Genomic DNA, 21,982 nt, shown 5'->3' with positions numbered 1-21,982 from the left:
CTGTCCTTTAGTGGTCAGAAGGACACAGTTCCTGAGAAACTCATCCTGTAATTGCAGATTTCAATGTTTGGTTTGTGGGTTTTACCAGTATAAACCAGTTTAGATAGTCAAAAACATATTTTACCATCTTGCTGCAAGTGACTTTTTCTTCGTTTCTGCTGCATATAATAAAGGGAAAAGACAATTTCTTAATAATTTTGACAAAAAGACTTTGAATATATGTTTTATTTCTAATATTTTCTATATTTGCTCTGTCTGCAAATATGTCTGTTTGCATACTGGTGCATAGATATACTTTGGTTTTCCAACAGGCTTAAATCCCAGCTCATGCTGTTACATGAAGCAGAGCACTACCATTTATTTATACTTTCTCAACTCTGCTTAAGTTCTAATATATTTCTAGCTTAGTAAAGATGAACCCTCTGAATAAGAAGACATTATCATATGATTTCCATTCATATCTCACCCCTTCATTCTTTTCTTTGTCTCCCTTCCCTTTTGCCTTCTTACACTGTCCCATTCTTTCATTCATTCATTTTGACCTCTCAATCTATCTGTCGCTTTTAAAACCAGAAGACAGCATTTTTCCAACATTCTCTGGCTGCCCAAATGGAGACATTTCAGCACATCCTGATTTCCCAGAGATTAGGTGACTGATGGAACAAATACGTGACTCCTGGAGGTGTCTGAATCACTTCCTGCGGAAAGAAGACAAGGAAAATCACAATCAGTTTCAAATCCCCAAGTGCATGCCCAGTTCAGACAGATGCGGGTTGCCACTTGTATGTGTCCTGCTAGCTGTGGCAACCGTTAAATGAGTCACACATAATTGAGACTTTCTTTTCACTGGCAATTGTTCTAAGGAGGGTTTTCCTGCAGTCCATTAAGTTACATCTCTTTTGTTCAGTGAAAGGGTGTTTAAATTGGATATAAGGAAGAAATTCTTTCCTGTTAGGGTGGTGAGGCACTGGTATGGGTTGCCCAGGAAGGCTGTGAGCGCTCCGTCCCTGGCAGTGTTCAAGGCCAGGTTGGATGAAGCCTTGGGTGAGACGGTCTAGTGCGAGGTGTTCCTGCCCATGGCAGGGGGGTTGGAACTGGACGATCTTAAGGTCCTTTCCAACCCTAACTATTCTATTCTAAGTAGGCACATTAGCCTTCCGGTGCCCAAAGATCCTTAAGGCTGGAAGTGGTTCCAGGCAACCTGATCTAGTTGAAGATGTTCTGTTCAATGCAGGGGGGTTGGACGAGATGACCTTTGAAACTCCCTTCCAACCCATACTCCACGATTCTATGATTCTATTTCTTTTCTTGTCTCTTCCAGGTTATTCCAATCTGCCCACCACACAGACGTCATTATTTTAATGTTGAATACTCAGACCAGGGTGCCATGGATGTAAAAGAAAGGAAGCCGTATCGATCTCTGACTCGGCGCCGTGACACGGAGCGCCGCTACACCAGCTCTTCAGCCGAAAGCGAGGACAGCAAGGTCCCACAGAAGTCCTACAGCTCCAGCGAGACTCTGAAGGCTTATGATCAAGACTCCAGGTTGACCTACAGCAACAGGGTCAAAGACATGGTTCACCAGGAGGCTGATGAATTCTGCCGAGCAGGTGAGTCCATTTTAGCAGATGCTGCTGCAAGAGCATGAGTTAATCTGGGGTTGGGTGGGAGGCTACCTTTGAAGGACTCTGATCCCAAAAGCAAGATATAAGGAAAGAGAGAACAAAGAAACATCTTCATATATTGCACATACATGGGATGCGTGCAAACCAATATCATTCAGCGGGATACCACTAGTCTGTGAACATTAACATCTACTAAGTCACATTTTCTGTGCCTTAGTCTTTCTGCCTCCAACAGCCCTTTGCCACTTCTCAGTATGAGACCTGACCCTCTGTGCACATGCTGCACGCTAATGACGTGGTGTGGAAAGTCCCTGCCTGCTCAGGAGACCATTTCACTATGTCATGAAGGAAGTCAGCAAGGATGCCAAGGCAGAAGGCAATGAAGGGAAGAGTGCCAGTCCACACTGTCCATCATCTGTGCTACAGCAAAACCTAAGGAACATGGAAGAAGGAAGATGCAGATGGAAAGAACCACCATTGTACATGGCTTGCAGGCCGTCAATTTGAGATGGGAACATGCTTCAGTTTTAGAAGAGTGGGAAAGAAGCATTTTTATGACTTACAGGAGTCCATTTAGTGAATTTGGGTCACAGTAGCTATGAAGATGTAGAGGTTCAAGGGTCAGCATGGGCTCCACAGTCCTAAAAGAGATTCCAGATAGGCTGCTTTTTATTGCTACCCTGATGTCAATGCAGTTATATTTTCACTGCTGCTGTTGCCTACGTGAGGCAGATTTCTGGCCCCTGCTATAGTCTCATCTTCATTTTCCTGTAGAGACACAAGTGTCTTAGTTCAGAAACCAAGCAGAGCTTCACATAAATTATTTTTAGAAGTCTATCAAAAAAAGCACAAAGTGGCAAAGTGAGTCAAATCGAGTAGGCAGCATTCCAGACAATGAACATAAAATAGCTGACCCAGGCTTCTCCATGCAGCTTGGAGAAGCTGATTGTCCAAAAGGAATGCATATAACTGCACTCATTTAACTTGGGGGCTGCTTAATTTCACTCTTCAAACACCATTCACTTGTAGTTTTGGTGCAAGACTCATCTCGAAGGCACGCACAAGCAAAATGACTTGCAGCAGTATCTTTGTGCACATGGCTTTGGTGTTTGTGTTTCAGGATAACTGCAACAAGCAATAATAAACAAAAGGGCCAATATGTGTTGTAAGTAATACTTTGGCATCATAAAAGGAGTTTTCCTCTTAGCAACTCTGAAACACTTCATCCTCACTAAGGAATCTATGAAGTTATAAAGAAAAGGAAACCTTTTAGGTCATTGAGTTTGATCACTTCATACAATATATTCACTGTGCAGGATAGATGTGAATTAGTATAGGTCAGCGGTTTTCAACCTGAAGGTCTATGAGCCATGCAGGTCCACAGACTTCTCCTCCAAAGCCCACAAAAGATAAATAAGATTAAGCCAGTCTGTTGACAGGGAGTATAAATTTGCCGTAAACAAGTTCATATTTCCCTAGGAAAATTGTGTAGGGTACTAAGAAATAGTAAAAACCACTGATCTAAATGGCTGAAATTAACTGAGAGGAGATTAAGATTAGCAATGTCAGGGCACCAGTTCTGCTTCTGATTTATCACCCACATATTCTTCAATTTATAGTTTTCTCCCAGTTTATCCTCAAAACTGGCCTGAAGAGCTTTAGCAGACTTTCTGTGCCACATTTTCCACTGGCAGAAAGCCATGAATGCACCTCAGTTTGTGGTGCTACTTGGCCTCATGCCACCTGAAACCAAACCTCATTAGCCTGCTTGACATCAGCAAGGCAAAGTGAATTTCTCTCCTGCATTGGTTTGGGAGGCAGAAGAGGGGGAAACATTTCAAATTGACCAAATAAATTCAGTAAATAAACAAGTCAGCATTTAAATGGTTTTAGCTCAAGTGAGAGTGCCAGCAAACGTGCAAGTCAGCACAGGAAAAAATAGACCAGATCTGAATTAAAAAGTCTCAGATATTTATTATCTTCCTTTTATTGACTTAAGTTCTTCCAGCTTAAAAGGCAACGGTGGGCATAGAATATGAAAATCGATGCATCTCCTGCTGTTTATTGCAAATAAATTTGATTTTCAGTTAATTGTAGCAGTCATTTTTCATAATTTATGAGCTGCTGTAACTGGTGAGCATCAGTCATGCTGCACATTGACGTGTCTGATGATGTGGCTTGTTTCACGGGAAGGTGGAACTCGCCAGCGGTGACTCAAACACACAAGCAAAACCAGAAGATGACCTTTTACAGTACTGCATGGAGGATGGTTGAAAAACTATCCTGGCCTTGCACAAAAGTCAAAACTGGGGCTGAGGAATGAGGTCTCTGGGGAGATACTGCTTCCTCGAGTTAATAACTTAGGTCAAGTTCATTTGCTACCTCATGCCATGGAGTGGCAGAGGACACTCTCTCAGACCATTGTGCAATCAAGTTAAATGGATTAATTTGCCACAAGCTTGCATTGTGCTTCCCAAGCCAGGCCCTGGGGTTTGATGGAGGTGTGAGCCCTAAGCAACCTTATCTGCCCATTCTGTGTGAAAGCTTTAGTTTTGTTCAGTCAATTAAAAAGGTGTGAAGTTCACGAAAGCTTTAGATGGTTTGAGTATTATCAGCTGTAGATCTGGAACCAGCTGAGCATTGCTTATTTCTTCCTGATGGCAAACAGCTCTTTCTCTGAGCTTTACATGGAAATGTAGCTCCATTATTCATCTTGCTTTCAAACACCTTCTCCCTGTTCGCTATGAGCTGCAAAGTCAACTAGAAGAAAAAGTGTAGTAAAATAGCATCTACTTTGGGCCAGCTGGTCATTCAATGCATGTGTGCTATAATACAGACCTTCTTCTCACAGCAGGGCTCAGGAAAAAGCCAGGGTGTTTCCTCAAGTGCTAAACCAGACTCTGGAAAAGTATAAATCCGCCTGTTTCTATTGGATACACATTTTGAACTGTGTGATATTCAACATCAGCAAAAGGAAATGTGAGGAGAGCCACATGATTGTGTAGTTTTGGGAAGGGAGAGAATCATAACTCCATTTTGGATACAACCTCGAGGTCCAGACCTGACAAACAGATGTCAATAATGAGTAGACATGAACTTCAGTGGTCAAACGTAGGTTTGGGCCCAAACCTTGCTGGAGATCTCATTTGGCTTTGTCCCCTTGAAGCATGTCTATGCTGCAAACACTGCTCAGTTCCTTAATCCACCCCATCAAGGCATAGTGTAACGGGATCACGGGTGCATTGTGCCATATAAATGCACAGAGCCACTAAAGGCGTTCAGGGGTGACCAAACTCTTTTAAAGACATTCAGGGCTGAAAAACAAAAGCATGAATTGATAAATAAATGTGGCTTAAAGTGGAGCTGCTCATTGCTCTCCCCATTGCGCAACTTTCCAAAGTGTGATAATGATTCAAGCCTTTTTCACGTTGATTTGCTCTGATTCTGAAGTTCTGCAGGTAACTAGGCATGAACTCACTCAAGAGTCATTCTTCAGGTTGTATTTTTAGTCAGCAATTACATGTATTCACAGCCAAATAACCTCTGCTGTGACTGTCAGAATGAATAGCTAAACTGAGTCAAGTTGTGAGTGGTCAGCAAGGGGAAAGTGAGATTGCCAAAGGAAATTTAAATCCCCAGTATGTAATTTCAGGGGTTTCAATGAGCAGAATTCACTCGAATTTCCTATTGCAGTAAAGTTGCCAAGTGTATGGTAGGACTTTTGATCACTGCATGCCTCATTTTGCTTCTCTCCTGAGAAGATTACTTTTTGCCTCTCATAAATAATTCCACCATTCCTCCGTTTGTCTTTGCTTTCAAATTTGATGATTTCATTGAACATGCTCTGTGTTTTTGTCAGGTTCCAGAAGCAGGAATCCAGCTGATTTTTGGTCTTGGCATGGTCACTTGGCCTCGCACTAAGCAAGACCACAAAAGAGGGGAATCTTTGGTACGATATTGTTCAATCTTTGGTATTCAAGGCCAGGTTGGGTGAGGCTTTGAGGGACCTGGTCTAGTGGAAGATGTACCTGCCTGTGGAGCTTTAAGGTCCTTTCCAACCCAAACCATTCTGTGATTCTATGTTATATAGGACACAGGAAATACTGTGCCCCACTTGAAGACAGAGATTGAATGATTCTGCCCTTGACTTGGGTGACATGAACCCATCCCCTATTCAAGAGTAACCAGGTTGCTGTGTTTCCTCGCAGGAGCCAACTTCTCATTGCGAGAGCTGGGTCTTGAAGATGTGACACCCACACATGGGACTTTGTACCGGACTGATATTGGGCTGCCGCACTGTGGCTACTCCATCAGCACCGGCTCGGATGCCGACACAGAGGCAGACGTGGTCATGTCACCCGAGCACCCTGTGAGGCTCTGGGGACGCAACACCAAGTCTGGACGCAGCTCCTGCTTGTCCAGCCGGGCCAACTCCAACCTCACCCTCACTGACACGGAGCATGAAAACACTGAAACTGGTAAGTGGTGACAGCACATGCGATGTCAGCCTCAGGCTCTACCGGGAATGCCTCTTCTTACCACTCCACTTTAATCTTCCTTAGGTTTCATGTTGGGTTTTATTAATCAGACTCAGTGAAAACACTCTTCTAATAGCCCCATGTCGTGGCCTTTTGTACTGTCCTATGGAGTGTTTGTTAATAAACTGCTGGATAAGATCCTGCTTATTTATCACAGCGACAGAGATCATTAAGTGGCTGTAATGCTCTCCCTGCTTTTTGTAGCGACCTTTCAGACAAAAAAGCATTTAAATCTCCCCTCCTCTGGCCGATGCTGCTCTTATCTTTGCTACAGATTTTTGGGGCAGATAATTTCCTTCTTTTCCTTGCTGGTTCCTTGACAGGAGCCGTTTCATTTATGCAAATCAACTGACTGCTCTCTGAAGGGAAACGATGGTGAAATATTTTTAGAAGCCTCTTTCTTCGTGTGAAATAAAAGCTGAAGGTCACAGATTTTTTATCTCTCTAACTTTGTGTCTCCAGCTGTGGGGACTCCTGCCTGCGTTTCGTAGGTCTGCGAACCTTTGGGTCAGCAGTTCTGCTAAGCAGTGTAGGAGAGGAGAGAGGGTTTTGATTCAATTGCAGCTTGACCTGGGAGTTCACACAGCCCTATATGCCTTTGCACCTTTAATTCAATTATGGCACAGCCTGCTTCTTAATATAGCCGCTGCATACAAGTCATTGGGAGCTGGAGCTCAGCGCAGAAAGCTGATGTGAAATGACTGTGTTGCTTGTTCTCTTTATGCTTTTTGCCACAGTATTACAGTGACAAATGATAATAACTTTTCCTTGGGAAGCCGTGACATGGTGAGACATACACCACCCACATGATTTTATGTTTAACTCCCAACAAAATTACAGTAGAAGCTTAATAAGTTTCTGCTCAGAGATAATGATATATTAGGCAAAGTTCAAAGACAAACGGCCTTGCTGTTTAAAGGATGCACAGAAGAGTCTTTTTAAATTATCTTTGCAGTTTTTTTTTTACTTTGGGTAGGGTCTTCCAGGGTTGCCCCCATTTGAACAGACAGACATTGCCAAGATGGTATTGTTTTTCTTGCAAGCCTTGCGGCTGGATAAAAACCCAAAGGGATCATCATGGTCAAATAGAGTTTTGCACATTCCCAAGAAATCACTATAAAACAAATCAAATACAAACACCTTGCACATCCATCCCATTCGCCTGTATCCGAAGCTCTCTCTTGTGCTGTCCATGGTGGTGTATGAGCAGCTGTGATCCTATCCCATACATTTTTCTTTCCATGCCAACTAAGAAAAGCATTTTTCTTAAGAGGGAAGAATTACTTTAGCTGCTGGAGTCTTTATCGCTGTTTTCCGTAATGCTATCTCTACACGTGCAAATGTAACTTTGTACCTACATATCACTTACAAATGAAATTACGTTAGCAACAACACATTAGCAACAGCACAAACCTTGAAAGGCTTTACTGAAAGTAAAAACAGAGGCAGCGGTACTCCTGTCAGGATTGAGTCAACCTTCAATTCCTCTTTCCTTAAATTCAATGACACTCTAACCATCAGTTGAACCACTGTTTCATAGCAATTAGAAAAGGGAAGACAGAAAGGTGGAGAACCTATGTGAAGGGTTTTTAAGTGCTTTACAAATGGAGCAGGAGTTTCTTTGGGGCCAAGGCATTTGCAGTCTTAGATGTTGAGTGTTTGGAATGAGAAAGGCTAAATCATACTAAAAAATGCAGTCTGTGTAGCGCAAGTATAATCTGGAATGGTGATGTCCAGTATGTAGTTGTATCGTTTATATTGACAATAAAAGAGGAGGTGGAACTTGAGGGAAAATATGATTCAAACTATGTTGTTTGGGATCTCCATCTGGTGCTTAAACATCCCTGGGTAGATGTCAGAGACATCAGCCAGGTTCAGGTCAGGAAAAGCTGCCCAGAGCTGAAAAGACATCATTCCAATATAGGGATTGCAGTTGAAACAGTGGTATAAATGTATCGAAACAACGGTCCATGGGGGGGAAGAGAAGAAGGAATAAGGAAAAGTCGTAAATGCAAACAAAATGTGGACATTTTTGGTTTGTAATTTGGCACAGATAAAGGTGTGAGAAACCTTTTCACATCAACCTCTCCCATCCTGAAACCTGCTGATGGAGCAAATGAAGCCTGAGATCCTCTCAGAAGCTTGGTTTAGCAAACACAAAGGTTGCCCTGTGTTTCCTCCCTCTGCACGTAAGCAGTTACACTGGGCTCCCCGCTATAGCTATTACACAGGCTATTCTGAGAAATCCCAGATTTATAGGAGAAATGTTTTCAAGAAGACATGAAGTTTTGCTAATGGCAGCATAAAGTAACATAATGCTATGACTCAGTTTACAGGATACTTTTATTAGTCAATATTAATTGTTGACAGTATTGATAGAAGTTATAGCCTTTAGCTGAAGTCAATATGGAGCTTTATGAACCTGCCATCAATAGAAGATTTTATGGGGCCCATTAAACCAACTTTTCCAATGAAGGTTAACGTCAGCAATTTTTATGCTCTTCATTATTTATCCAAAATAAATAATCAGAATTTACTTCTGATGTTTGTAAATCCAAAGCTGTCAAAGCACGATTCTACCAAGACATTTATTGTTCTTAGAAAATGAGAGGTCTGGCTCCCTCAAAAAGCAGGTTTGCTTTTATTTCAGGAGTAGTGATGCCTTGAAGGAACAGATACACTGCTCAGTAAGTGCAACCACAATCCACCCCTCTGTCTTTAAGGAACCCAATGAAGTGCTCTGGTTCCATGGCATATTACAGTCCATAAATCACCTGTATAGGCAGCTGGCATGAAAAGCCATGCGCTACTTTATCTAAACTATTCCCAGGCCTTCCAGGAGGTTGAATACTCTTACTAGGTTAAGAATTTGTTTTCACTGAAGAGTTAGCTTTAGTTATAACGCTGGTATTGCCCTGAGCTCAGATCCTGCACACCCAAACAGCCCCAATGGTTTCTCCTCCATTGGACAGTGCTTTTTGCTCAACCTGGATGGTCTCTTTGCAGAATAAGGGGACAGAGGGAACAACTCAAGTTACTGCACCTTGTCTGAGGATCATACAATCACTCTCTGCTGCCAATATAGCAGTCACTTCAAAGAGGTTATCCTGCAATATGACCATCTAAGTTAAGCTGATAGTGTGAACTCCCATTAGCAGTTTGGACCCACACACAGGGAGTTTGGTTCCTGGAAGAGTAGCAATGGTATTCGGAGAACCTCTTTCTTACACTAGATCATACTGTTTCTCAGTAAGACTGATTGAAGGAAAAGAAGTTCCTGAAGTGGGTGGTCATTTGGATCTGAGCCTGGAGTTAACTGGCATTACCTTAAGCAACCCTGAAGAGGCATGGTACTGAGCCAGCAACTGCTTAATATAGAGAAGAGCACAATGAAGGAGAACAAGGTAATAGTCTTCCAGAAACTGAGTTACTTTGCAGCAGTTCAGTCACAAACTAAAAGCAAAATACTCATAAAGATATGAAGTAGAAGTACTGCAAAAAAACAGGACCACAGAATAATTTATGTTGGAAGGCATAGCTGAGGTCTCTGATCCAGTCTCCTGCTTACAGCAGGGATAACTGAGGTCAGATAAGGTTGCTCAGGGCCTTGTTCAGTTACACCGTATCTCCCAGGATGGAGAGGCCACCACCTCTATGTCCTGGTTCTGGTGCTGACCATGCTTGTTGAGAACAGCTATTTTCCTAATAGGCAGTCAGAATTTCCACTGCCACAACTGTCATCCACTCCCTGAGGATCTCAGAGGACATTCTGACTCCACCTCCTGCATATCACCATACCTGAAAGAGTTAAAAGACAGCAGTGAGGTCTCCCTTTAGCAACCTCTTTTATCAGCTAAACAAAGCCACCTAGATCCTCCTCTCCTTGTAAGCAGTTTGTAGGTAGTTAGGCACTGGAGGAAACAGTCAGAGGAATTCCAGTGCTAAAAGTTTGTAAGTGTAAACTAGACAAATAGCTGCTGAGAATGGTCCATATTGAATTCTGTCTCTGTCAGGTGTACAAGCCTCCCTCTTTCCCCAGTTTCCATAGTTTGCAGCATTGCTGTGCTTTCTTTGACTTCAGGGCCATGCAGAACTGGTCAGACTGGGCTTTGAGCACCTCACACTCTTGTACTGATGTAAAGGTGGACAGTGTTTATGTTTAAGCACCTATGAGTATTTCCTTTAGGTCTGTAAGGGAGATCTTACACCAGACTCACCCAAACTGTTATGAATCATGCTGGCAGTCCCCACATAGATCCAAACATGAAAGATTGGCAGGAAATGTAGATATTCCCATACAGAATCCCTTCCCACAAAGAAAACAACCAACCAACCAACTTCTTTTTTCCCTACATTCAATGTGATAACAACCTTGTTTAACTTTCACCTATTCCTAAATAGCTATGGCAAACTAAGGATTCACTTTAGTTTTAATCTGGGCTTAGTATTAATGTCCACTAAGGCACATAGTTGGTTAAATATGAGAAAGAGCAGGAGAGAGGGAGAGCAGTTTTCTTCATTAGGAGGACAAGTCAGCAGTGATTTATGCTGTGTACATGTGCAGAGTGGAGCTGATGTTTCTCTCTGTCATCATCTCTTCTTGGGAAGAATGTGGGCAGTATCAAGCGGCCAGAAGGATCTCACAGGCAGGATGAATAACATCAGATGGCTCAAGACAGTTCAACCGAGCTGGAGATGCTCAATTGTAATGTATTGTATAAAGAAATTCTTGCAGCAGAAGTGTTGCTGAAGTGTGGGCATTTTCTTATCTAGTGGACTGAGACATTAGTAGACATGAGCTAAAATTCCTGTTCTAACCACCCTGGTTCAGGCTACAGGACCCTTGCTGTCAAATTGTGCTGTGCTGCTTCTTTCCATCTTCACCATTCAATGTAGGAAATACCCTGCAAACAATTCTGCATGCATTTCATGTGTGCAGAAAGGGTGAGAATGGCTCTGCTGGACTCAAATCTCCCATTTAACGATGAAGTGGATGCAGATACAATCAGCCCCAACACTCCCACCACGCGTTTGTTGGTCACCTCTGTTTCGGAAGAGCAGTTCAATCTCAAGGTTCATTTGTCTTTGGCTTCACCTCTGAAATCACCAGTCAGTGCCAAAAGTGGTATGGTGACTATAGCAGTACAGACACTTACTCACTGGTGACAAGATTAAGAGCACCAATTCATTTTACTTTGCTGGACCCACATCCTACAGAGAGGAATAATTCTTCTTTAAGTCACTACTGTTCAGGGATGCATTTAAATGAGTTTTAGAACTGTTAAGCAAACAACCAGCCCGATATACAAACCATTCTCCAAGCCTTACCAACCTGACCAGAAAGGCAGCGGATACGTTGTGGTTAACTTTTGCATCAAATAAACTGCCTCATAGGCTTTTGTAAAGCTGAAGTACACTGGCAACCAGGATAGCTCTGCCGGCTCTACCATCACAGAACCAACCCTGAGCCATTTTAATTGGCATAATACATGATTTAAAGAGCATTTCTTGCAGTAAGTGCCACGCTTTCTGCTTCCACACTGCTTAAGCCATTTACTGCTGCTGGAAAGAGTGCCTAAGAAACTGCATAGGAAATTAGGACTTGGTAGAATTGAATGCTTAGAGAAGATATTTGGAAACAGAGGGGTACATTAGAGCAGGAAATAATGAAAGACAAGTGTTTCAAACAAGGAACACCAAAGAAATTGTATCATATTATTTCTCTTGGGTAGTTAAAAATCTGAGTGAAACCCATTCAGTGGTGTCTGATACAGACCTCATTGAAGCCTTTGAATTCTCCTGTTGCCATCAGCAGTGTTAGATCATGTACTAAGTGTATGGTGGTGATCAGCTCCTAGGTGTACGGTGGTAACTGCTTTTGCTAAGCAGTCAGCACACCAGAGTGGTGTAAATCCCAGTACTCTTGGTTAACTACACCACAACATGCTGTTTGCAGCTTGATTTCTTGCAGCCATTTTGACTTCTTATGAAATCTGAAAGCAGGCTCAATGATCAAGCCATATGGTCCAGAGTTTCATCACCTTCTTCCAAATATTTCCTCCTCAGAGCTGTTTTACAATAGCGAGGGGAGCTATAGGCAAACAGTAATGATTTCAGTGTATTTCTCTTCTTTCCTTCAGTTGTTGAGAGCTCATCTCCTAACGCTGCCTATACTTGCTACTAAGGGCCTTGCAAGGTTTGCCTAAATAGCTCTGACCCTCTGCATAGGAAGGATTTTTACTCAGTTTTCTTTACATCCCCCTTCCTGTTGTCCAGATCACGCTGACCCAAATCACTAGCCCAAAATACAATCCAATCTATCAGTGCAATTAGCAGTGTCAGAATTACTGTGTAATCTTAGCATTACAAATGAGTTGTTCATATCCCAGCTGATAATCCATGGTGACTTTTTATTACCATGTTTTGATGAGTAATTTCCTTTCAGGCTTCATACATTCCTTTGTTAATATTATTACCGTGGTTGCAGCAGCATCATCTATTTTTTTATCCCTTTGAATTAAATAGTGCCTTATAAAGTACTTCCAGTAAATGTGCTTCAGACATGCTTCTTCTGCAATCCATGTAGGTAAAAATGTGATAATCAGGCTCTGGAGAATTCAGAAAGGAGAGGTTTTTTTCCCCAAAACACACATTCTTCACAATAAATTAAAAGCAAAAGGAATGTGCTGTGAGTTCTACTTTATTCAGTTTCCCTGATGCCTTTTGAGTAGGGGAAGACAAAAATAAATTGGAATTACCTGGTCAAGATCAGGCATCTGCTGGCTGTCATCTTTCACTTGCCTCCTATCAGTTGTAACCTTAATATTAACAAGATGTTTCAGCTTGAAGTAAAAATTAGCCAGAACCCTATACCACTAAAGATCCATCATCAGCTGCAGAAGTTAGTGAAGAACTACAAAGACGAGTAGCAGATCCAGAAGGGAATTTTCACTATTCCCTTTTCTTGTTTGAGCTCCTCAAAACTCTTACACTGTTCCTTTCCAGATAGGATTTGCAAGAAATTCTCCATTTTAACAGTACCTGGGATATTGCAGTCGACTGAAACCACCTTATAGAGGCGTTCAGAGACTTGGTGATCACTTGAAATGTGAAGGTCAGGGGAAGGAATGTGCCTTCAGGCTCTCCGACCGTAAAGATACTAATATTCCTATGAAGAATATTAGTCCTAAAAAGGAGACTTGAGGTACATGACCATCCCAAACACCACATTCTCCTCTGAAAAATGGCTCCCTTGAAGGCTGTTATATCTTCCTTACTTGTGATCCTGCTTTCTAACCACTGACATTCTTGATGATGGATTCCTCATATATTCTGTCCTCTTATATTCTTTGTCCTTTTTAGATATTAGCCCTGAGACACATCTTGAAAGTGAAAAGGTGAGGAACCACCTCCCTTCTTCACCAAATTGATAGGGTTGGGGCAACAGACTCTTAATCTGCCTCCACATTCAGCCACTGGCTGTAAAATAGCCCTTCAGATGAATATGCCGCTGTTTGTCATGCAGTATTCAACCCTCTTGAGAGCTGATCATCCCTTTGGTAGCATCTAGTTCACCCCAGGGACCTAAAAGGAGCTAGTGGCATCCGTGCTCCCAATTTTGGAGGTGAAGTTACATGGGATTAATCCAAATTTAGTATTTCAGTTGATGTGTTAGTGATCAGTATCTTCATTTTGTTCCACATTGAAAGAATTCCCACTGATTTCTAGGGCTAATCTATCTCAACACTGGCCTCTTTGCCTCTAAAGAAAAAGAAGCCTTTCCATTTTCTTCTTTTATTATTTTTATTCCCATATGGTAGGTCCCATAGAGAATGTATTTTCTGTATTACTGTAATCTGTGTCTGAAAGGATGCTGACATTAAAACCCTTCACAATGCTATTCTGCTGTAATGAACTGCAGTTCAATATAGGTTAGTGTGTAGGTTTCACATTATTATTATTGTGATAATGGTGAAATCATTAAGCAAGGGAAAAATGCTCAAACTCTAGAAACTCATTAATAGCCTGGATATGGGGGGAGAGGGCATGTAGAAGCGACATTAACAGGTAAGAATTTGCTGGTCTTTTCAATGATGCTGTTAATTTTTGTCCTTTCCTTCTCCTCTATAAACTGTCTTGTCATGGAGATTTCTGTTAAAGGAAAGTAATTGCATTTATTAATATTGCTGGTGAGCTCCCAAGTGTTCTGGAAGTAAATCTGTGCATTTTTTATACTATTTCCGAGTACCATAAATAACTTCTTTCTGTGTGAAACACCCTAAGGGGAATACAGCTAGGTTCAGCAGTGTAAGACCTATTGCTCTTTTGATAGCAATACTTGACTTCCAGCCTGTTTTTGGGGTGGGATTTGTGTGTCATTGCCAATGGGGAATGGCTAATGCCATGGAGTGAGGATTATGGTCAGGCCACTGAGGGCCATCAGAGCTGGCGTGGACATCAGTGCTTGGGTCAGGATGGACCTGCAGCTTGATGGTCATTTGGAGCCCTCCTGGGATAGGTTCAGGAGAAACATCACACAGAAGAGCAAAGGATTTAGAGGGGACAATAAATTCAGACAATGAAAGGGTGATGGCTAAAGGCTCAAAACGATCTGATATCAATCACTGTGGTCAAAGAACCCCAGCCTCACAGAGTTAAGCTTGAAGGTTAAACACAGCCCAGGGATCCAAAGCTTATCTTCCCTTTGCCTTTTCTCCGTTTTCTGATTCATCCTGGATTTGCAGAGGGGTTACACCAACATACAATGGGCAGGGCGTATTATTACACCATCCCAGCCTTTCAAAGAGGCACAGCATTATTTCCTACACAAGGAAAAGGTGCACCAGGCTTGCTTCATAGTCTGGCATTTCCAGATACATGTCTGTATTTCTGAATTCCCATTTGGACCACCACATCCACTTCTACATCCAGACTCAGTTCACATCTGGTCTGGTCTCCGATGCCCCTTGAGGCCTCTGGCTTTTCTTTTTCAGTGAAGATGTGTCTCCACCCATAAGCAAGAACAAAGGGAGAGCAAAAAAGCATGTTAGTTTTCCTCCCCATGCCCAGAGGTACATGCTGAGCTCCAAATAAAGGAAAGCACAGTTTCTGCCATGAGAATTTTGTTCATTAAAATCTCATTGCTTTATTTCTCAGAGGCTTTTGATTAACTTTTAGCAAAAATGCCATTTTATTCAGTTGAGGGCAGTGATTGAAAATGCAGCTCTGCCCTAATTCTGCAAAGTTTTCAGTGGTGCTTTGAACTGCCCCTAAAAACTTTCATTCTAGGCTCTTTATATGTATATAAAGAGGAAACAATAATTCCTCTCTGGTGTTCACATAGATTAAACATTTTACAAGCTTAAATTTTTCAACCAAAATCAGTCAATAAGAAGTCTTTGCCACAAGTAACTAAGTTATACAAAGATATTTAGGGAGCAGGCATGTTATGGGACTCAGAAGGGCTGATTTTGGGTGGGCACTGGACTGCAGCTCAAGGCATTTAATCCATGGCTCTCCTACAGACAGCGCTTAACCTTGGCTGTCTCACTTCATTTCTCTTTCTTTATCTCAGTTCCCTTTGTACAAATGAGGATGTTATTTCTATTTATTTCTCTATCCCCTTTTAAGTTGTGAACCCAAATATTTTCTCATCAAATATAAACAGACAAAGCAGCTCTACACCAGTTCAACCCAGTAATATATTTAAGTGAATTTTCAGCGCTGAAGTGTTTAAAATACTGGCCTCGGCAGCCCCTCAAACAGGCACTGTATATATTGGGGGCTGAAAAAGACCTGCTTCCTGTTGTTGCTGTTGCTGCCAGGGCTGCTAGATGGTGAGCGTCAAACAATACAGCATAAGCCATTATACAAAAACCTCTCCTGGAGATCACAAGAGCTTCCTGGGTCCTCTGATGGTCACAGGCGCCCAGGGCACTTGCTGAACACAGTGTGAAAGGCACTGAAATGTGTCTTTCTCCCGTTGCAGCACCCAGGCAAGTGGCTGTTTTCCCTTCCTGCAGCTCTCTCTGTAGGCAAGACCTTTTCATGCTGAGCACAGCCCTCTTCTCGCTGCTGTATTTAATGACCCCCTGAAGTGCTACAGGGCTTCCAGAGCCAGCTTCAGCGGTGGCAAACTCAGAAGCAAACTGCTTCATCAAAATGACAGCTTTCTGTTGCATTCAGAGACACGTGCTTTGATTTCTGCCCTGGTTCGGTCGCTTTGTAGTGGGGGAGATAGATAGAAGTGTTAACTTTATTGTTTAAGTTAAATACATGTCTTCTTTTAATGGAGAAGTGGTTTAAACAAAATGGGAATTTATGGCAGCCTCGACAAAGGCTTAAAATCAGAATAATCTGTTAGAGACTTTTAAGTAGTATTTAGATCATTTACAAGGAGCTATGTCAAAGTCTTAAAGAAAGTCAAAGTAACGATTGGCTGCAGGTTATGAGCAAGAACCTAGAGCCGGTCTGTGGAAGTGCCAGATGATATTCTGAAAGCAATTGCACCTTTTGCAGGTGGGAAGGGAGATGTTTTTCTCATCAAGTTATTCAAGTAGCTCAATGAGCATGTGCAGAGTTGAAAAGGAGGAGAGAGGAAGATCTGCATAAACAAAACCAGAGAAAAGACCTAATAAACTGAAAAAGGGTAGGCTGAGATGAGCTCTTAGGCAGAAGCTCTTCCCTGTGAGGGTGCTGAGGCGCTGGCACAGGGCGCCCAGAGAAGCTGTGGCTGCCCCATCCCTGGCAGTGTTCAAGGCCAGCTTGGACACAGGGGCTTGGAGCAAGCTGATCTAGTGGAAGGTGTCCCTGCCCATGGCAGGAGTTGGAACTGGATGAGCTTTAAGATCCCTTCCAACCTGAACCAGCCTGGGATTCCATGATTTAAATCCTTTCTTCATGACAGGGTGTCAGCACACAGGGCTCTGATTTCACAGATCCCATGCGACCACTGCTGTCCCACAGAAAACAGGTTGTCCCACGGCAGAGTAGCAGAAATCCCACCCAATAGAAGATCTTCTTGATTTGGGTCAAGTGAGGGCCAGTGGCTGAAGGTGGAATAACAAAAATACCCTAGGAGCTATTTAAGCCAGCATTGGCAGCCAGGAAGAATCACTGCCGAACTCTCTTAGAAATGCACCCCTGTTCCTGTTCCCCAATGACAGCTATCACTGCCTTTGCTAACACCAGCTCATTTTCCGTGCAAGACTTACTTTCTTCTCCTATCTCCATCAGGTTCAAGTACTTTTATTACACTCAGTTCAGGGGGGGGGGGGTGTGTAAAATTATGACTGAATTCCAGTTTCCATTTAAATGCAGCTTCTTGTGAATTCCAAATAAATGAAAAACAACCCCTCTCCCTCCAAAAAATTCCAGCAATCATGTGCTGAATAAGAAATCTGTTGTTCACCATTTTCTCTTCATAAAAAATGTAAAAAGTAGGAATCTGAATAAATGCATGCTAAACTATATAATTGCCGAAATAAATATGTATAGATATAGGATATTCTTTGATTTAGCATAAAGCAGCAAATTATACCAATCAGTGAGAATCAACCAGTTTTAGAAGAAAATAACTGAAAAGCACACATGCAAAACAAGATTAAAACTGATTATTTAAATCAAGGCTCTCTGTTTGCTGGTTTAAGCCATTATTACGTTTTAGCTCAAGCCACCCTGCCATGAACAGCTTAGGGACAATGATTTATCCCTCTCATATAACATAAGGAACGTGAATGGACCAAGCCTCTGTCTGTAGACGCGTCCTTCATTTCATTCTAGTTGGTTTACATGTTTGAAATAGGCCATTGTTAATCCTCAGCTGAAAGAGTGGGAATCTGGAATCCCACAAAATATCTCCAAGATGCTTTTCCTTTTGGGAGCCTTAGGATGGAAATTAAATTGAGATTCAAATGCAACCCCAGAGCCAGGCTGTGATGCTGATTCCCCAGGAACCTGGAGGCTGGAAAAGCAGCCGTCGCCCCATATTAGAGCATGAAGGGAAATGTCCCCCTCTCTCTTAGGTACCACAGCTTTGGATAATTACATTCCACTTAACAAAATTCCCTTTGCACATGCAGCTGGACGAGGTGTTTCTCCTCCATTAAATTGCTCTGTTTTGCTGCTGTGCTCTACCGAGCAGCTGTTAATGTTCCACCCCAGAGGTGTCTGCAGTTCAGTGATGGGTGAAATGATTAAGGCTAGCAAGGCACTTGATCATTTGGAATGAAAGGTGCTACATAAACATACCCCATTAGTTTTATTAATGCTCAACAAAGCAAACTTTACCTGTAGCTGGTTCTACTCCTCCTCATCACTTAATATGTGTTCCCTCTTGGTGACATGATGGGTAAATGCAGTGCATGTGTGGTTTGCTTGATGCATCCTTCAGCTTTCCTTAAAGAAGCCTGCTTCCCAGACTGATGATATGACCCATGCTATGTTGGGGGACTGCCATGAAATGAGTGCTGTGTTTGTAGAAGTCTGAAGGAGTGTTAATCTTGGGCCACTTCTCAGGAAAAGGAAGGGGATGACCTCGGGCATTGCAGACACTTTCCCTGGTGTCAGGAGAGTAGAAAACTTGGCATGGGATCAGTCTACAAACAAGAACAGGGAAAGGGCTTGGAGGAATGCCTCCTGATGGAGCTGTAGAGAAAACAGGTCTTTTTAGGCAAATCAGGTGTCTGTCTTTCAGCATGTTAGCAGTGCGGTTGATGAGGAGAGGGTTACTTGCATGTTTACAAGGTGCTGAGTTCTGCACGACATTAGCTCAAGCATCTAGATAAAGGTTGCCATAGACCTTTATGCAAACAGAATATAGATGTATATGTTTGTAAATTATATGTCTAAACCATATAATATGTGATACACAGCAGCTGGACAAACTATTCTCCTTGTCCCCTCTGAAATCACAGTGTCCCTCAGCCCTACCTGCATGTTTGGCTGTTGACTGTCCATCAAGTGTGGTGTCCCCTGTGGATAGTCCTTGTCATTCTATCTGCATAGGACCCCTTCTGCTGGTATGCTCTCTGATCTCAAATCATGCCAAGTTTTCCTTCTTTGGTTGTTTTCCTTCTTTTGGGGCTGTGAATGGAGAAAGCAGAAAGCAGAGATCAACTCACAAAAACTCCATGGCTCCTACTAAGGCTGAATGGGATATTTTCATAACTCCCTTTGGTGGGGGTCATGCCTGTCTGTGGAGGGGTATCTTCTTTCATGTGAGCTGGTAGCAAATAGGCTGGCTCCCATATGGATTTGGGGTTACGACCCCTCTTCCTGCTCCTGTTAGACCTTGGGATTTGCATGAACTGAAGCAGAGCACTGGTGAAACAGTAGTGGACAGTCCTACCCCTCTAGCATAAATGGATGAACCAGATTCTTATTTGATCAAAAATTAGCGATGTTTTGACCAAAGAAAGAGGGGAAAGGGTGGAAAAGAAACATATTGCTACATTAATTGTTGGATAGAGTTTCTGGAGCCAAAGGGGAGGTATCTGGGCTTTAGGTATTAGAACTCAGTATGATACTTCTCAACATTTAGTAGTTATCCAATGGAAAACTTAAAATCACAGTTGATAATGTGCATGGAAACTAAAACTAGATAGAGTAGTGAAGCAATACAAATAAAAAGCTGTAAGGACAGGGCCTAAACAGGCACAGTAGAGCGCAGGCAGATGCAATGATCTACAGCTGTATGGCAGTGGAAAGCTATTGTATGCAGCAGGATGACAGCCTGGAGGTCTTGGCTCTGTAAAGTGTCATGGGGTCGGGGTAAGAAGCCTCTCAGCAGCATCTCTCGGTGTCTTTCAACTCAGGCCCGGATGTCTTGCTGGAAGACAAACAAAAGGAACAGGACAACTGGGTGAAAGCAGCTGTGATATAGAAGAGTTGAGACTAATTTCTCTCTGTAAGCAGCATGACTACGGAAAAGATCAGTTTCCAAAGGTGTATTTGAGAAGGGATTAGTGTTTTTTCCCAGGGAGATGTTTTACCACCTCAGAACAGGAGCCTGTTTTTTTGGATACTTTTAGGAAGAGCCACGGTCTGGCCTCTGAAGCAAATGCAGCCCCCAATTGTTTTTATCTCAGTCAATGGTATGGAGGTTTGTATTCTCAGCATCAGGTTATGGTTTGGTCCCACATGAGCGCAAAGGGTAAGGGAAGATATTCAGGAAGTGTTCCCAAAGACACCTAGCATCTATTATTGCCCCTGAGCAGTACCCCAACAGATTCATGTGCCCATAGACAGTGACGAACTGAATCCTTAACCTTCTTTTACTTCTTTTCTTCTGGAGTGTCTCACTGTAAGTAATGCTTTCCAAACCTTGAACACTCTCATGAGCCATGCTCTGTTTATCACTGTCCTCCCTGAATTGGGTTTGTTTAATTCATTCTTGCCTTTGTCTAAAGCCTTTGCAAATACATTTGCATCCTTCAAGAGAAGAATGTCCAGACCATAGCTGAGATGGGGAGAGGTCAATACCTCCTTTCCTCAGCAGACACAGAGAGCAGATAGATTCTGCAGAGGAATCACTCAGATGCCTTCCTGGAGAAACTACTAAAAGAATCTCTCCCAGAGCTGCTTCACAGATTGATGTCTTATCAATGGCGGCATGTGGGGGTTGAGAGGATAGAGGGGACAGATGGTCCATAAGGTTCCCTTGAGCTACAGCCAGACTCAAAGAAGAAAAAAGGAAGATTGGTGGATTTCTGGAAGAGCTTATTTCCTCCTTGGACTTGAACAGGGTGTTGAAACTCATCCAAAAGGCTCTGTAAAGCCTTTTGGATTCTAAGAAGAAGACGACATAGATCTACAGCCTCATTCTTGCTTATTCGGCTGTAAAACAAGGGCTGTAAGGAAGGAGGGAGACAATAGGGTTTACTTCCTTCCTGTGCATACGAGCTGCTCTCCAATTGGAAATTTACTGATAGGGCTCTTATGAAATGATTACTTCAGCACCCTTTCTTTTGGCACAAATATCTGATCATTCTGATTCCATGTAGAGGGTTACTTTGAAATGAGTATTTCCAAACAATATTCCAGGAATAATTACACTGGTACATTTCCAAGTCCAGATAAGCCTAAGATTCCGGAATAGGATGGGAAAAAAACCAACATAAAAATGAACATATTCTTTACTGTACGTGTGTTGTGAGGTATGCAGACATACCTACCACTTGCAAAAATGCTGTCTGAAAACTGGTTAGTGACTTGGCTCTTATTATTTTTAAGACTGTTAGGAATTACATGGAATTCAGGAGGTCATTAGCAGGCAGTATTAAGAAAATAGCCCTGTGTTAGGGAAGCTGGTATGGGAAGACCAGGAATTAGGATTTGCCAAGGCCCTATGCAGCCCTGCAGGGAGTTAGGAAACAGGCAAGTAATTCTCTTCATGACGTGCCACAAAACCTCAGAGGTGTCACTTGAAACCACTGAGATCTCAAGCCACTTGGGCAGGAGAGGGAACAACAGAACAGCTTGGCTTTGCCCATCTGTTGAAGGCATGACCTTGCCCAGGGTCATTTTCCTATGGCATGAAAGGCTTCCAAGGTGGTTTGTTGTAGTGTCTGTTTAACACAGCTTCAGGGAAGAACAAAATCTGTTGCATGACTCAGACCCATCCAGCTTCTTCTCATCATTCACTCTTTCTTCCACTCAGATTTTGCATTCAGTATCCTTACTCAAACAACTCTATTTCCTCCCTCCCTTTCTTCACCTTCATTTCTTCCTGATGAGCAATTCAGATAGCAAACTGTTCCTCTCCTTCATTCCCATCAGTGACTCCATTCAAAGTCCTGCCCATGTTCTTATTTTCTTGGC

General features: G+C 42.5%; 1 protein-coding gene across 11 annotated transcripts in view; it reads left to right on the top strand.

The window, feature by feature from the left end:
• Window positions 1–21,982, top strand: part of TENM4 (teneurin transmembrane protein 4) — a 755,231-nt gene that overhangs the window by 392,759 nt on the left and 340,490 nt on the right. For all 11 annotated transcript variants that reach the window (XM_057408504.1, XM_057408506.1, XM_057408511.1 and 8 more), the window contains 2 exons: window positions 1,322–1,610; window positions 5,834–6,103. In XM_057408504.1, coding sequence (XP_057264487.1) covers window positions 1,388–1,610; window positions 5,834–6,103 — 493 coding nt within the window. In that variant the 5' untranslated portion in view covers window positions 1,322–1,387. The remainder of the gene's footprint in view (window positions 1–1,321; window positions 1,611–5,833; window positions 6,104–21,982) is intronic.

Source organism: Pezoporus wallicus, unplaced genomic scaffold (assembly GCF_028554395.1).
Source record: "Pezoporus wallicus isolate ANWC-B61680 ecotype Strahan unplaced genomic scaffold, APGP_CSIRO_Pwel_v1 contig_7461, whole genome shotgun sequence".
Classification (NCBI taxonomy): Eukaryota; Metazoa; Chordata; class Aves; order Psittaciformes; family Psittacidae; genus Pezoporus; species Pezoporus wallicus.
This window is presented reverse-complemented; position numbering and strand designations above follow the sequence as displayed.